General features: G+C 46.6%; 2 protein-coding genes across 2 annotated transcripts; one reads left to right on the top strand and one right to left on the bottom strand.

Moving 5' to 3' along the window:
- Window positions 1-2,621: 2,621 nt before the first annotated feature.
- On the top strand, window positions 2,622-4,697 carry LOC9644528 (transcription factor HHO2). The gene is made up of 5 exons (XM_002984025.2): window positions 2,622-3,115; window positions 3,178-3,413; window positions 3,471-3,795; window positions 3,864-3,940; window positions 4,004-4,697. The coding sequence occupies exons 1-5, from the start codon at window positions 2,920-2,922 to the stop codon at window positions 4,358-4,360; spliced, it is 1,191 nt and encodes a 396-aa protein (XP_002984071.1). The 5' UTR covers window positions 2,622-2,919; the 3' UTR covers window positions 4,361-4,697.
- A 7,814-nt stretch (window positions 4,698-12,511) lies between these two features.
- On the bottom strand, window positions 12,512-15,351 carry LOC112351308 (pentatricopeptide repeat-containing protein At3g12770-like). The gene has a single exon (XM_024688929.1). It carries the CDS (start codon window positions 14,894-14,896, stop codon window positions 12,860-12,862), a length of 2,037 nt encoding a protein of 678 aa, XP_024544697.1. The 5' UTR covers window positions 14,897-15,351; the 3' UTR covers window positions 12,512-12,859.
- Between the last annotated feature and the right edge of the window lie 1,362 nt (window positions 15,352-16,713).

Raw genomic sequence — 16,713 nt, 5'->3', positions numbered from 1 at the left:
GTGCTTTGATGAAGAGTGAAAGCTTCTTCAATTCTTCGTTTCAACATACATGATTTTCTAAGATCTGAATCTTGTTTTTGTGGATTTTAACGAAGGTAACATATAATTCTCTAAATTTTGTTTATGATATAGATGTTTAATATTTGAGTGCTATGAGCAAGCCAACAGCCAAACGCTCAGACTGTCTTTTTTTCCAAAACCCATTTCACTGGACATAACAGTGATGAATTTTCTCCAAGATGATATTCTCTTGACAGAAACATTGTCCAAACATATTTCCAACCACTGTGTGAAGAAGTTCCCACACTTCTGTAGGAAAACAAACCACTGCTAAATGTCCTCTCCATGTGTTGGGATTATTGGGTACAGGTTCCATCCACTTGACCTGTAAACATCCTGATAAAAACACCTCCACCACATATCTAATTCTTCCCTGGATTGGTAATTGTAGTGGTCTCAAAATCCTCTTGGAATCATGAGAAACCACATTCAAAACCAGATGGAAGCAGTTCCAAGCGTTGTCACAGTGGGGCACAAGCTTTGGCGAACAGAGACCATGCAAAAGATGATAACACTATAACAGAAACCCTCTTAGGTTCACAGTGCAACGTAGTTCGTATTGGGAGGGGATTTGGGTGCGGGAGATGAATCGCTGTTGTTTCCGTTGCTGAAGGGCGATTTCCCGATTGCCAGCGTTGCTGGGTCGTGGCATCTGGACCCTACCACATTTTGTCTAGGCCATTTTGCTCTGGTGCCGGGCGCCATGGAGTTGGAGGTAATCAGGCAACTTGCGGTGTCTACTGGGCTTGGTGACGGACGCTCGGAGCAAACCCCGATCGTGATCCGCGGGTCTCGCGCTGGAGGATTTGCAAGTGGTGGTACGTTGCGTGATTTGTTATTTTCGTTTTTCTTAATAGACATCGACCGCATAATTGAGGCGGCGATAGAAAAGGCTTTGTCCAGGCGTCAGAAGACTACGATGTCTTATGCTGCGATCGGCAAAAAAAAAGAAAGAAAGCGATGCCTACAACAACATTTGAGGCTCCTTGGAGATCACAAGTCAGTTCACGGATGCACCGGAAGTGGAGGCAGCAACAACTTATCTTCTCCAAAAAGTTGGACAGAAAAGTTTGATTGATCTCGCTTTAGAAGAGGCTCGGACTCGCGACAAAGAGATGGATGATAAGGGCTCAGCAAGTGAGAGATATCATTGGGAGAATGTAGGTTACGAATATATTCAAGGCGACGAGATAGAAGTTCAGCTGGCAATTCAAATCTTGGAGCAGGGAAGCCGTGAAGAAAATGCCACTTTTCGGAGGGGTTGCATACCACAGGACACGAGCAGGTCTGGTATTCCAGGTTCTTCTGATAAACCGAGCTATTCTTTCCGCACTTCGGACACAGCCGCTCTATCGTGGTCGTCGGTGGCTTTTGTTATGGCGCTCAAGTACGAGTTAACCAAGCTATACACGGAATGCTTGGGAGAAACAACAGCAAAGCTAGATGTTATAAAGATGACCCAATCGAGCAGGACGTTTGCGTATGCAGTGCTGCTCTGTAGACAGGAAATCCAGGTCCAGAAGCTGGATATGGTCAACGGGAAGAACCAGTATATATTTACGCAAAGATATCCTTGGGCTCTCAAGGAAGGATCATTTGGCCTAACACTTCTTGTGGGAATCCTGCTGGCTGACGGGACTGTGTATGGATTCAGTCCTCCTCCATGAATGCACGGGCGCATATCTTTGGAGTTATCTTCAGGATTTGAAAATCGTTGCTCTCAAAGATCGCAAGCATGACTCTTTGTCGGTTCGAGTTTACAAGGCAAATCTGGTTCAGGGACAGATCTTGACAGGCGTTGCAGTGAAGGTCTGCCCGCAACTAGACGCTGAGCTTTTTGTTCTTGGCATGCTCACTAAGAAGAAGGTTGCCGGTGTGCTGCCTATTCTTTACAGTGGCGAGCCACAGAACGGGGATGACTACTTGGTGACGAGATACTGTGAGCAGATAGGCTGAGGGAACTGTTCTGGAAGGGTGGAGACAGTGAGAAAGTCCAAGTCGACCATTTCGTCCAATGCCTGACATAGTTTGTCCGTTAATTCAAGTTTGGAGTACAAATGTGGTGGCGGAGGAAAAGAAATGCCCGGGAACAGCTTTTGCTGCGTACCACAGCAATGCCTCGTCTTCCTCTGCTTTTGGATCCAGTTCAGGTGTGCATGTTTTGCAGTTGAACATGGCAGAGAAGCCTGCTTCAAACTCAAGCTTAAAAATATACTAGTCGGACAGAGGGGCAAATCTCGGGATTGATTCAGCGCGGTCGCAATCGCTCAACGCTACATTACGATCGACATTTTCAACGAAGAAAAGAGAAGCTGATCGGTGAGAATATAAGGCACCATGATGGAAGAAAAGGAATCATTGTAGGAGAATGGGTCCAGAGTAAGAATCCCGGCTGACACGCATATCCCCTCCCCCAACCAGAGGCTAAGAATTGTCGAGTAACAAAATCGATCCAAAGATTTGTAAATCTCATCTTAGTCTTGGAATTCTTTTCCTTTTTTCTATCCTGGATGGATGGATTGTGAGATACCCGCCCAAGTTGCACAAATGGGATTTGGGGACCCAGGGGTTTGGATTTCTTCAGAGTATCTTATGGTGGTAGCTTAGGAACTTAGGAATCTAGAGAGCCAATGGCAATGGAAGGGCAAACTACATAGATTCCCGGTAGAGTAATCAATGCGACCCGTCGGTCTATGGCACCAATCCTTTCTTCCTCTTCTAGTATTTTCTTCTTCCATCCAATGGCCGGGTATCTAACGAGGGATATACGAGCACTGACTTTGGGGGCCACCGAATATCCGTATCTTCTTCATCTCTCGCTCTCTCCAACTGGTCTCGTGATCTAAATTCGCTGCGGCGATGAATCCAGAGGAGGAATTTGGGCAAGCAGAGGCGCCGGATCTCACATTGGGATGCGCGATCGTAAAGAGGGACTCGAGTGACCAGCAAACTCGGAGGAGGATGGAGGATTATTTGCAAGCTCTCCAACAGGAAAGGCAAAAGATTGAGGCTTTCAAGCGAGAGCTTCCCTGCTGCATGAATTTGCTCGAGCAAGGTAATCCATGGCATGGTCAGTCAGTCTAGCCTTGCAAGCTTTTCTTATCTCTTCCAATGAAGCTATCCAATCGACCAGGGGATGTTTGGACGAGAGCTACAAAACAGAGATGGAAGAGGAAAATCCGCCCAAGCTGGAGCTCTTTCTCGAGAATCGCTCAGGCTTTCTTCTTGGAAAGCCCAAGAGCGAGGCCGAGGATCATCGCGATTTTGAGGAAAGACCATCCACTCCAAAGCAAAATTGGATGCAGCTCGCTTGTTTCCCATCGCAATCACCCCGTGAGGATGGAGAATTTGAAGTAAGTGGTTCATAGATTTCTCCCACAGGAATTCATAGTTTCGTTTCCACTTCTCAGACAAGAAAAGCTCTCAGATCATCGACGGCATCAGCTGATTCCGGTGCTTTTGCGCCTTTTGTGCGAGACAAGAAATGGGATCAAGCTGAACTTTGCCTCTCCTCGTCTATTTGCTTATCTCTGGAACAAAAGAAAACTGGCTTCATAAAGTTTCAAGGCAGCGAGTCAAATTTGCCTCTAGTAGAGCTTTCCTTGCAGCAAATGCCTAGCAGCGGCATTTGCTCAAACTCTACTTTACACCAACAAAGAAAGGCGAGGCGGTGCTGGTCTCCGGAGCTCCATCGACGATTTGTCAATGCTTTACAGCAGCTCGGAGGATCCCAAGGTGCGACAGTTATTCTGAATTCAAGCGCTCGATCGAAAGTTCTTAAAGGTTTCTTCTTCTTGATCCAGTTGCCACTCCAAAGCAAATCCGAGAACTCATGAAGGTAGATGGTCTTACAAACGATGAAGTAAAAAGCCACCTCCAGGTGAGTGATCCAGTTTCATCTCGAAGTCGATTCGATTGATTTTCTTTTCGTTGGATCAAGCAGAAGTATCGACTCCACACGAGAAGACCGGCGACAGTAGCCCCAGGAACAGCAGCCCAGAAATCCCCTCAAGTTGTTGTTCTTGGGAGCATCTGGGTTCCTCCAGAGTATGCAGTGTTTGATCACCATCAAGCAGCACCGAGTATGCAAAGTAATCCTCTCCAGCAAAGCCAGGCTCAAGATTTCTTTGCAAATCTCCACGCTTCCCCAGCTGAGCCATTGGTGTTTTATGAGAAGCAAGAGCTCTTAAAATCCTCCAAGGAAGAGGGGGAAGTTTTGAGCCCCAGGAAAGCTAGCGCCACCACTGCTTCCGAGGAGGAGGACGATGGAGATGTGACGGAGGCTGAAGAGCAGCGGTAAATTGGTTTTGCCAAACGCTACTGCAACCAAAAGAGTGAGTGAGAATGAGAAAAGGCAAAAGGAAAAAAGAAGAAGAAGAAGAGCGCTATGATAAGAACCTGCAGCTACGATGTGAGAAGTATCACAGTTTGCTTGATTGCAAGAATAGTAGAATGGTTGGAAAAAGCTGGTCTCGTTCGGTCCAAGACGCAAAGTAGTCCGCCAGGAAGAAAAGGATGTGTTTTCTATGCGATGGGGGGACCTGTTCGAGAGAAAATGTTACTCCCTTCCCTAGAAGAAAAGTGTAAGATACGTACCTGATTTATAAGAGAGAGAGAGGCCTTCTCCCTTCTCCGCAGATAGTTTAATGCTTCTCATGCTTCCGGTCCACGTAGCAAATCCTCCACTGGATGATTCTCGTTGAAAGAATCATGTTATTCTCGAATCTCCATCGCTTTCATCCTGGCACGCAAATCTTTAAGTCGTCCTCGCGAGGAGTGTAATCGTCAACACCAGTGATTTCCCCGGATTCCAGCACTGATAATCTCGAGCGGCTTGGAGCGCACAATGAGTCTCGTCAACATGAGCACGGCATATCAACTGAGCTCCTTTATTCTTTCTTTTGTTTTTGCCTCCACTGTTGTGTGACACGGACATCGCAGTCCCTTCCATTCTCCAATCTCCATGCAAGCTCATGTCTTGGAACTGTTTTCGTTTTCCTTTTCTTTATCTTCCTTGCCACTGAACGATCACCAGTAGTTGTTGTGGCTCTTCCAAGCCTCAAAGGACAAGATGCTAACAAGTCGACCGCGAGCTGACAACAGAGGCGAGATTGTCAACCAAACTATCGTCCACACTCTCGCATACTCAATGCAGTTCCTTCGTCTTAAACAGGGCATCACTGTTGTTTTGCAAGGAGCGGGCAACAAGCATCAACATCTTCTCTCGCTGCAGCAGAGTTCCAAGGCAAACACTTCAACCCTGCAAAGTAGAGGCAAACGCAGGCCACCGAGGCTAGCAGCAGCTCCAGACAGTCACCCATGAGACCATTCAAGGAGCTCAAACGCAAATCACTGGCCCAAAGAGGAGAAACATTTGCCACCTTGTTGTGTAAATTATGCATTATTTAACACTCTTTTTAATATTTTAAACACTTTACTAAATAAAACATTTGCATTTAGTACTAAATGATTTCATTTATATTTAATTTCACATTAAAATTTCAATACATAGAACTTTCCTCATTCCATGAAGATATATAATCGGCTAATGACAATGTGCAGCATCGTCCACTTTGTACACGGACGTCCAGGGGCAGCACACCTCTGCCGATAGCTTCCCCTATCCGAGCTTGATCGTCTGTCCAACTTGCAAGCAGCGAGCACTGCCTTTCATTTTCAGAATCTGACTCAGTCCTGTTGCATAAGGAAATGCACCAAACCAAGCTCAGTCTGAGCAGGGACTTCTTACTTTCCAGCGGCTCTGGATGTCGAGAACGAAGCCTGGAAAGCGGGTGCCTGGAAACTTTTCAAGTCGAGGCCTGAAAGCCGTGGGTTGTGCAACAAGATGCTCCAGCAGCTGAAGCAAATCTATGGAGCTGCTACAAGTGACGCTAGGAAGGATTCTTCTGATATTCTCTGAGTGGATTGAAGTGCTCATGAAGAAACTCAGACTGCATACCAACGAGTTTAAGAGTTCTTCACCTCCAGGTGTGTGGGGCTCAAAACTCGAAAGCAACGCACCTGAAGAAGCCCTCGCCAAGGGCCTCGCTCTGTCCAAGATACGAAGTGTGTTAGAATCTTTCTCCTGTTCCAAGAGGAAGCGTAAGACTTCTCCCAAGAAGAAAAGTAGAACATGTACCTGAGTATGAGTGAGAGAGTATCCACCAAAAGAAGCAGAAGTAGAGTCTCTTGAGGAAATTAATTTGAAACTGCAAAGAAAGAGGACCAATCGTGTCTTTTCACAGATTCCCCAGAAAAAGAAGCGCATGCTTCCAAAGCTTCTTCGCAAATCACCACTGAAGGATTCCCGTTGACCTGGTGAATGAATCCTCTAGCAGGGAATCCACGAGCGAGGAGAGTCCGTGAGAATCACCATCGCTTTCATCTTGGCACCCAATCTTTCACTTCGCAATGAGAGTAATTGTCAACACCATCGACTCGAGCAGCTCCGCAAAACTATGATGGACGAGCATATCTTCCACTTTGCTTTCATTTTGGAGGCGAACACGGTTTCTTCTTTTTTTTTTGTCCCTTCGCCTCCACTGTTGTGTGACACGGACATCGCACTCCGCTTTGTACTCGCATTGTTTTGTAGCTTCTCTTCGTGAAAATTATTTCTCCAAGTCTTCACTGTCACGGCATGTTCCGATCCAATCCAGTGTTGATAATCTCCACGAGAAACATATGTCCCCCCACTGATCAATCACGTCTCATGAGCAGCCTCCATCGTTCTAAAGCGATGGAACCTGATAGAATACGATATCAGAGAGCTTAGCTATGAACTTAGTAGCAGTGTGATAGTTCGTACAAATTGGTCAAGAGTAGCAACAAGAGCCAAAGCTATCGCTAGGCTTTTCCACCCGGTTTGTATCCGATACGTAGCCTTCATCCGAGAGTGCAACCTTTCGAGCTCATCGCGGATCTCATGGTAGCGTTCACGAGAGGAGTCGCCAGCTTCAAACTCGTGGATCTCGTTCCCAACTTCAACATAGATGAAGTTCCCAACTTCAACTGAAGCAGTTATGAAATTTATGTAACGTGAGATTTTTAACTTCCTCCCAGCAAAAAGCCCCAAGACTTGTTGTTTGTGTATGAATCATTGGGGGTGGAAAAGCGACCCTGGCGGAACATCTCCTCGCGGATCTTGCCATTACGCGTGTACGCCGCCATCAAGCTGGTGCATGGCTTCATGCGTAGTCTTGGTTCGCATTGTTATTCCGAAGTCTACAGGTCGATCTTCAGTACAAATTGCTTCACTGGTTGCAGGGGATTTCTCATACCCGTTCTTCACCAGAAATGTTCGGAGAAAGAACCGTAGATGTTTTCAGGAACCACGAACAACAGGTCATAGTGGAGCTCAGCGTATGGCTTGCACCTGTCGAGTTGCTGCATAAGCTCCTCTATCCATCCCACTTCACGCAGCCTTGTCAGAGCCTGGAGTTTAGTATGTTTGCTCATAGCGGGACACTTGTTTCGACATGGACAGACAGCCTGGAGTGGGATGGATAGAGGAGCTTATGCAGCAACTCGACAGGAGCCTGGAGAAAGAATAGCTACACTCGAGCAACTCGACAAGGCTCCAGGCTCACGCAGCCTTGTCACGTTTCTCTTCAGTGTTGAGCTTGAATAGTTCATCCGCCTTTAACTCAACATAATCGATGCAAGTAAGCTCAGGGACCTCATCGACTATGCCTTTGCGAATATGTTCTTTGACTATAGGTGGGTTCTTTGCTTTCTCGTCTTTTAGTTCCAGCCAACTGTACAACATGTTCTGCAGGTATCCAGCTCGTTCTTCACTTGCAGGGAGAGCTAAGCTCCTCTTTCCTGCGTCGACCGTGTCCGAGTATCCGAGTAAAAGATGTCTCTGGCCGCAGTAGTAGTACTACCGAGCTGGCATGTCCGTGATGGTTAAGCCAGCTGCCTTGGGTTAGTCCTCACAATCCCACAGCGTCCAGGCCTCCATATACACGTAGATTCCCTGCTTTGCGAAGTCGTGGTGCTTGGATTTCCCGTAGTGGAGAATCGTACCACCGCTGCCAACCAGATGGAAGTTCTTGGCCTTGCTCTTGCGCTTGCCCCTCTCTCCAGCAAGCATCTTCAATGAATGCCGCGATGGAAGCGCACTGTGAGCACCCAAAGCAGCTCCTCCCCCCCGGGTATGCGGCGTCGGCTGTCATCCCTCGATCCGCATGCGCCAAATCGTACTTTCCCAGCTCCTCTAACCCAATTTAGCTTATCATTTAAAAAAATTCATTTGTACATCCGTAATGTTTTTCTGTGTTTTGGTGCTTCTGGCAAGTGCAACGTCCACCTTATCCAGACGAATGGCATGCTCTTCTTGGCAAGCAACATGCAGCAGTACCTAGTGCTCCACTCCAAAATCCTGGTAAAGAAACTCCGATTGCTCTCGAGCACGCCAATCTGGGAGAGAACGATCACAAAAGAGGCATCATCTCCAGGGTTTTGCTCCTTCCAACTTCATCTCCTGGAAGAAAGTGATGGCAAATTTTGCATGGCTATTGTGATAAATGCTGAAAGAGTACCAATTCTTGTATCCTTTTCAGAGCAGATTCGAATTTTGAGATTTTTTATTTGTTAGATTTTTCTACCATATACTAGAAACTTTAGTGGGACTCACTCAGACTTCAGACTCTAGTGGGACTCAGACATGTTGAAATCCGAAAGTTCTGATGAAAGCGCTGGATAACCGCTGTCCAATATCAGTTACCATTCTCCATCAGGCATGCAGCGTCATCCACGTATCCGGCATTAATTAATGCAAAGGCAGGCGACATTGCAAGCTATCTCTGGCTATAAGTCGTGCAACAGGAATGGGTTTAGTACTGGGTCGTCTCGTGTTCTTGTTCATGTTTGCTTTGCTCGTAAATTCAGTTCGAGGTTGGACGTTGTTTCTGGAGTCTGTACAAAGTCTGGACTGATAATTGTTCTGTGTGTCTTACTAGGTTCGAGGAACAAGTAGGAATGCATCCACATTCGATCCCGCAGCCCAGTTCGACTACATTGTTGTTGGCGGGGGTGCTTCTAGCTGCCCAATTGCAGCCACGCTCTCAGTGAAGTTTGCGGTGCTGCTTCTGGAGCGGCAGGAAGGATGGCACGTGAACCTCTTTAAAGCAGACAACAAAACCTCACCGGATGAAGCATTCCTGTCGGAGGATGGTGTCCCGGGTCACAGGGGCGAGTCCTCGGCGGGGAACACCAGTCAACGAAGGTCAACAACACGCCAAAATAGTCAAGCTTAGTCAACTGTGGTAAAGGAGGATGTGGGGGCTGCGGGGGATTCGCCCGAAGCTTTCAAGCCCGCCATCCCGGCTTGGCAGCGGTCTCTGAAGCGGGCGCTGGTGGAGACCGGGCTGCCCGACAACGGGTTCAAGTTCGAGCACAAGCTGGGCACCAAGGTTGGCGGCGTGATCTTCGACAGCGATGGCGTCCGGCACTCCTCGGCGGATCTCCTCGAGTATGCACATCCCAGCAAGCTCGAAGTGTTGCTGTACGCGACGACATCTCTGGTCTTCAGGTACACTTCTTCTTCCCGCACTGTTCTTCGATTTTTCTGCTGTTTGGGTGTCATAAGTTTGTCTCGTAGGCAGCGGAGCTCCACGAGCTTCTGGAGTCCAGTTTATGGATGAATTTGGCAATGAACACAGAGCGATTCTGAGCTCCAAACCCAGTAGCGAGATCATCCTCTCCGCGGGTGCTCTTGGCAGCCGCAGTTGCTGCTCCTGAGCGGAATTGGAGATGCCCGGGATCTGCAAAAGCTTGGGATTCCGTCGTGCAGCATTTGCCCAGTATGGGCAAGACAATGGGGGATATGCCCCAGCAATGCTATAGTCAACGTTCAACGCCAGGGAGCGCCCTACTCGAGGTCGTTGGCATCCACGCCTCTGACCAGATCTTCCGGGGCCTGATAATGGTTGAATCTACGATGCTCCTCGAGACGAGCTTGAGCTCGCCCCTGGAAACACCTGCGATCTTCTGCACAAGCCACGAGTAGTGATCCTTGAATCGATCCGCAGATTTCTGGAGGGTTTGCAGATCGATCACCTGGCCAGGGCTTTTCATCAGCGAGACGAGCGCCTGCATTTCGAACGCAACACGAGCTCCAGCGTTCCGAGACTCGACTTACAGCCCCGAGTCCCGTGGATCCGCGGTGGGACTGGCATACCCACGGCGGCTGTGTTCAAGTCTACACCAGGGACTAACCCGCAAGCTACCATCATGATGCTGGGAAGGTTGGCTAGTCCGATCCTTGTTCCGACTGTTTGAATTTTGAGTATTTATTCATGCATTGGGTACATCAGAATAGGTCACATGGAGATTTTTTATGCAAAATGAAAGAATTGTTACATGAAGTTTTAAAAAGCAAAAAGCAATAGCAATATATAGTCTGAGAACATCCATGAGCAGCTTGGCACCGGGAACTTGAGTGCCGGAGTCATCTTTACCTGACTGAATCTAGTGAGTACCTTTGGATCCAGCCATTAGCATTTTTTAAAATTTAAATTTAATTTCTAGTAAACTATAATCTATTAAAAACAGTAAGTAATTCAAATCAGAATTAACGAGTGCGTAAGGTTTAGTTTGCCTTAGATGCTAGAGAGAGCATTAGATGTTGTATACGAGCTAGTTAAGAGTATATATATTTGTCACTCCACCTGTACAAAAAGTGCAGCATATAGGAAATATATTCAAGTGGATATACGAAAAGCATATTTTTCATGTAGACATGTGGAAAAATATAAACCGATTTGGAAGATTGTTAGTGAGGATTGTTTTCAATGCATAAAAGGTCTGGTTTCCTTTATAGGAATTCAAGTATGCATTTGGCTATTTGTTTATCTTGGTTTTCAGTATGGAACAAATAGCTTCTTTTTAAGAAGCTATAGAACAAGTAGCTTCTTCAAAGAAGCTTCTTCAATAATGATAGTCATTAGTAGATTGTACAACTCTGTCAAAGGTATTTGTATAGTTCAAGAACAATCTACTTAACAAATTATATGATGCTTATGTAGCTATGAGTATATTAGATTGCCACCAACTATTAAATTTATATATAATTTTGACTTAAAGTCCTTATACAATCCTTGCACTAGTGGGGAGTCCTTAGTCTCCTACAACAGAAATTTTGTACTATTTGGTATGCCAATATTTTATATCCCTTAGATTATGTTATATGAAGACTAATAAACAACTTAGAAAAGGGTAACTACTTTGGATGAGAGATTTTATCCTTAAATGTTCCAAAAATGCATGGTGACAATATATTTAAATCCTATCCCATGATCAAAAACCATCTAATATCTTGAGATAATAACTTAAAGTGCTATGATAAAATCTTTAAGTCCATTTTCTCCCATCACCATCATCATCATCAGCATAACCCACACCGGTTCCAAAGCTGTTCACTTCTAGAGTATACTTTGACAATTTTATATTCCCACACAATTTTTTAATCTTATCCAATGCTAGGCAAAAGAAACAAAGCATGGCAAAGAAAAACGTGTTGTTCCAAGCTCTTGGATTGGAGAAGACTTTATTGCCCGCTTGCTCTACTTATAGTTGATCGGACTTCATGCTTGTCGAGATCACTCTTTCAAAACTGATTCTTCTGCATTGAGAGAGAGAAATGAAACACAACCCAGATGTTGAGTAATCACTTTCACCCAACGTAATCACTAGAGCATGCCCCAACATGATCAAGCACACCACCAAGGCAGCAAAACCCTAGACGTCCCCAATACAGTCGTGCAGTGCCATAGTGAGCATGGCAGCAACCATTGCTGTATAGCAAGCCAGGTCAGAGCAGTGTCATTGGCAATTGAGGCCGTGGCCATTGGGCAAGGCCACGGCCACAGCCAATGCCTTCAGGCTGTGGCTTGCTGGCTGGCTGTGGTTGTCACAGCCAGAAAAGTCAACTTTATTATTGAAATTAGACCATTCAATTTTCTGACAAACTTTATTTGGAGATACCAAAACCGGATCTTGGGGTGTGTGAAGTTCTAAACAAGACAGTAGAGTAGTTGGTGGATTTGGAGTTGTTTCAACTTAGAAATAAGACTTAAATTGACGAGACAATTCGTCAAAGGACCAGAGAAGAAAATAGTGAAATAAAAATATTAATGGACATTTTTCTGATGTGTCTCAGGAATTTAATGCTATTGGTTCAAGTAGGCCCCTATAAACTGGACAACACTGCACATTGTGGTGATCTTCTTCGTGAGAAAGGATTTGTGCATTGAAACCTTGAAATGGAACTAAGTGTGGCCATTTAATTTAGAATTAATGAGCCATTCTCTAACAGCATAAAAAAATGAATATAGCAATTCAAACAACCAAAAACTCAAAAAAGCTAATACTTTGTACATGGTATTCTATAGCTTGTAGAAAAGCTAAGCGTTGAGCGCTCCTTCAAAAGTATGGTTTTATACTGAGATAGTAATTATCTTGTTTAAACCATAGCCGCAAGTACAATAGAAGTTGTCCCAAGCATGAAGACATATATCCAACTCAGTTGCATAACTACTGCTTCCTGGGATTTAGTTCCTTGTTGGAGTCTTGTCGACAAGAACAGAGCTCGTCTTTCTTCTTCTTTTTTTCTCCCTTCACCTCCATGGTGCTGTGATATGAACATTGCCATTGTTTTAGTTTTAGTTCGTGAACTATTTCTCCAAGTCTCCACTGCCACGGCATGTCCTAATCCTTTCCACAGATCATAATCTTCACGCATCAATGAAAAACTTTTCTCTTTTTCTTTTGGTTTTGTCTCCCAGTCACTAATTGATCACCAGTAGTCTCCGCATGAGCAGCCTCCATTGTCACTACTAAAGCGATGGAACCTGCTGGAATCCCGAACCACAATCTCTCTTCTAGCAAGTTTAGCTATGAACTTTGTAGCAGTGTGACAGTCCGTGCAAACTCTTAAGTTCTTGGTCACCCACACCGGAGTTCCTGGAGGACTAGCGACAAGAGCAAAAGATATCGCTAGCCGCTCACTGTGAAAGCACAGACTCTTTTCCTTTTCCTCTTGATTTCCACCCCATAGCACCTGGCTTGTATCTGGTACATAGCCTGCTTGTTTCATCCGTGAGTGCAAACTTTTGAGCTCCTCGTGGATCTCATGGTAGCATTCGTGAGAGGAGTCGCCAGCTACAAACTCGTGGATCTCGTTCCCAACTTCGACAAAGCTGCAACCCGGTCTCTGTGTAACCCCTGTCTCGCTCATGAGCTTTCTAACTTTCACAACATAATCCCATCTCCCGGCGGCAGCACAAAAGTTGGAGACCAAGATGTAAGGCCCCGGGGACTTGGACCCCGTAAGTTTGAGAAGAATCTCTTCCACTACTCGCATTCCCACTTCCAATCTGAGGATAGCTTTGCACGTGCCGAGCAGAGCTATCCACGGAACAATATCGGCCTCGAAAGGCATAGTTCGTATGAGTTCTTCGGCTGCTTCGAGCTGTCCCGAGCGACTGAGAAGATCGATCAAACAGTGGTAGTGCTCAACAAGCGGTGAGATATCCCGTTCGTCACCCACCATAGCCAGAAAAAATCGATGCCCCTGAGAAAGCGACCCTGCGTGGCTGCAAGCGTAGAGAATGCTGGTGAAGCTGACTTCACTTGGTTGGATTCCCTCCAGTTCCATTCTCTGAAAAACCGACTGTGCCTCTTCGCTATGCCCGTGTTGGGCATATGCAGAAATCATAGCAGTCCAGGACACGATACTCTTCCCCTTTGTGAAATTAAACACGTCCCTGGCCTCGTCCAGCCTCCCGCATTTGCCATACATGCTCACCAGAGAGTTTCTCACGGGAAGAAGTGCGTCCAACCCTTGGGAGATGATGTCTTCGTGAATCATCCGGCCAGTTGCGAGACATCCCGCGCAGGAGCATGCGCCCAGGACGCTGATGTACGTGATCTCATCGGGTGCCACTCCCTGCTCGACCATTTTTCGAAAGCATTCAAGCGCTGACTTTGAGTGGTGACGATGCCCAACCCGGGCATATGCAGTGATCACTGCAGTCCAAGAAACACGATCTCTTGCCGGCATGTTTTCGAAAACATTAGTCGCTTCTTCAAGGCTCCCACACCTGCTATACATGCTCACAAGAGAATTACAAACACCAACATCAGTTGCGTATCCACAAGCAACGAGACGAGCATGGATCGACCGACCTTGGACGAGCAACGAGCACGCGCTCAAGAGGTTGGAAAAAGTCATCTCGTTGGGCTTCACTCCTTCGAGATCCATACGTAGGAACAGAGCACGAGCCTCACGGTGGTCGCCACACTGCACGCACGCATCAATCATCGACGTCCAGGAGATCACATTCCTGTCAGGCATGACGGAGAAAACGTACCTCGCGCTCTCCAATCTCTGGCACTTGCTGTAGAGATTGATGAGCGAGTTCGCAACTGTGGTGTCAGATCCAAACCCGCTGCAAAGAGCTCTCGCGTGAATCTCCTGGCCAATCTCTAGGCACCGCAATTGCGCACAAGCCGCTAGAACGCTAAGAAACGTGACCCTGCTCGGCTTGACCGCCATCTCCTGGAACAAACCAATTGCCTCAATCAAATGCCCGTTCACGGCATATGCCGCAATCATGATATTCCAGGAGTACACATTCTTGGGTCGAATTCCATCAAAGACAGCCTTCGCGTCTTCGATGCTGCCGCATTGGCCATACATTTTCACAAGAAGATTTTCCAGAAATGTAGAGACCTTGCGGTACCTGGCCGAGATCTGTGCATGAATCGCTTTGCCGTGGTCGAGCTCCTGGATCTCTCGCAGCCGCGACGCATAGTACTCCACCTCGCCCATCAAGTGTTTGTTTCATTCCTATCCTTTAGCTTCCAAGAAGAAAGCAAAGAAGACCCAGAAGAAAAGATCGATAGCTAGGTAGGGCCGAACAAGAAGTTAATCTTCCAAGATGTTCCAACAATCGGTCGTTAGCTGCAACGCAAGCCGCCCGTGGGCCAAGTCGCGGCGATCGCAACGCGTACCTCCGATGAGCTCGCTAGATCTATCGATCGATCGATCGGGGTCGGGGAAGAAAATCTGGTACTGTTGCTCGAGAGTCACGAGGAGCGGAACCGCTACGTGGCAAATCAAGAACAAGAACGTTTTCTCGTGGACACTCATGATCGCAGGAATTGCCCAGAACGGGCATTGCGTGAGGGCGGTGGAGCTCTCTTCCGGGAGATGGACGTTCCACCGAAAGATTACCTTGTTCTTCGTTCTTTCGCAAGGCGAGAATTTCCCTTATCACAGCAAGGTCATCACTTACATTCCCATTCGCGGGCAGGCGCAAATGGATCCATCTCTTGACAAGGTGGAGCTCCAGCATCAGGGAGGTGAGTCAATCTATAGAGTTTTCCCTATTTCCAGCACTGATTCGAGATATCTCATTCAATCCAGGCATGAGACCCACCCGCGCTCGAAGAGCTTCTCGTGGCGTTGATCCCTGAGAGCGTCCAGTCAAGCCCAGCTCAATGGAGAGCTCGATCCATCTTGCGCTCGAGCACAAGAACTGGAGAGGACGATCAGAAGGAGGAACGCTGCAATACGGAAAATCGAGGAGGACGCCATGATAGAGGACTTTACGACAGAGTCCAAGGCAACGCTGGTGACGCTATAAACTCGATTCCGACGATGAGTTTTCCTTTCTTCTCCGCACGAAAATCTTCTCCTTTTTTCCAGTCTCTGGCTAGTTTTTTGGTTTCCACTGACGCGGGGATCGTGTTGTAAGCCTTGGAAGTTCTTGCTGCGGCTAAAACCGAGGATTGGTATTCTTCCAAGACGATGAGCTACGTGTGAGAGATATCTTACGGATGTCTTCAACAGGCTGGTCTGTGACTTTAAGGTTCCTGGAGAGCTCCGGTTTGCATTGCTCACCAGGATTCGCTTCGCAAAGGCATTATCGGCAGAAACTCCGTACGACTACCATCTTGGCTCTAGGGCTTGTACTGCATGTAGAAGAATCTCAACTCTTGGACTTGGAGGTGGTGGTGTGCAACGGCTGAGAGTGTTTGAGTCTTGGCATGTCATTTCTTGGTTGTGCTCTTGTGGAGGAGGTATCTCCAGAGCTCACTGCAAATGAATGCCACTTTCTGGTGTTGAGGGTGAACTGACGTCCAAGGTAGGTATTAGTAGGCATTGAAGGGCTTTTGGAAAAAACTACTAACAATTCTCAACAGCCATAGCCATAAAAGGACTACCAAGGATCCAAAAGGGATGTGTCTACTACCATAGATTTAGCAAAAATACCAAGGCAACACTTGATCTCGGGCCTCTAACACTCCTTCTCCTTGACCAGTGACACAAAGCATATCAATGGCCCTTTTTGCCTTTAACTGTGCACATCTTAAACCCTAAATAGATGATGGATGCAGACGCACTCTTAAGTGATCATGTCTGAACATCATTTCATTCTTGGTTGAGGTTAAGTTCCCCTCGTAATACATATGTGATGTCATGTTGAGTCCACAAGTTATTTTGTATCAAAGGTAGAACACTTGGACCTCAGTGATCTCATTCGAATCTATAGATATTTGAGACATCCACTTTTTCAAAGGCCCACGCTTTGAAAAATGCAGGTGCCTAGACTCCACCACCTTTCAAAAGCCACTAAACACAAA

The sequence above is a fragment of the Selaginella moellendorffii genome, unplaced genomic scaffold (genome assembly GCF_000143415.4).
Source record: "Selaginella moellendorffii unplaced genomic scaffold, v1.0 SELMOscaffold_60, whole genome shotgun sequence".
Lineage (NCBI taxonomy): Eukaryota > Viridiplantae > Streptophyta > Lycopodiopsida > Selaginellales > Selaginellaceae > Selaginella > Selaginella moellendorffii.
This window is presented reverse-complemented; position numbering and strand designations above follow the sequence as displayed.

Bases quoted from the DNA above. Each gene is read 5' to 3' on its own strand.
- LOC9644528 (XM_002984025.2), top strand. From the start codon at position 2,920: ATGAATCCAGAGGAGGAATTTGGGCAAGCAGAGGCGCCGGATCTCACA. The intron at 3,116-3,177 runs GTAATCCATGGC...CTTCCAATGAAG, and splicing joins CATGAATTTGCTCGAGCAAG to CTATCCAATCGACCAGGGGA. The intron at 3,941-4,003 runs GTGAGTGATCCA...TGGATCAAGCAG, and splicing joins AAGTAAAAAGCCACCTCCAG to AAGTATCGACTCCACACGAG.
- LOC112351308 (XM_024688929.1), bottom strand. From the start codon at position 14,896: ATGGGCGAGGTGGAGTACTATGCGTCGCGGCTGCGAGAGATCCAGGAG.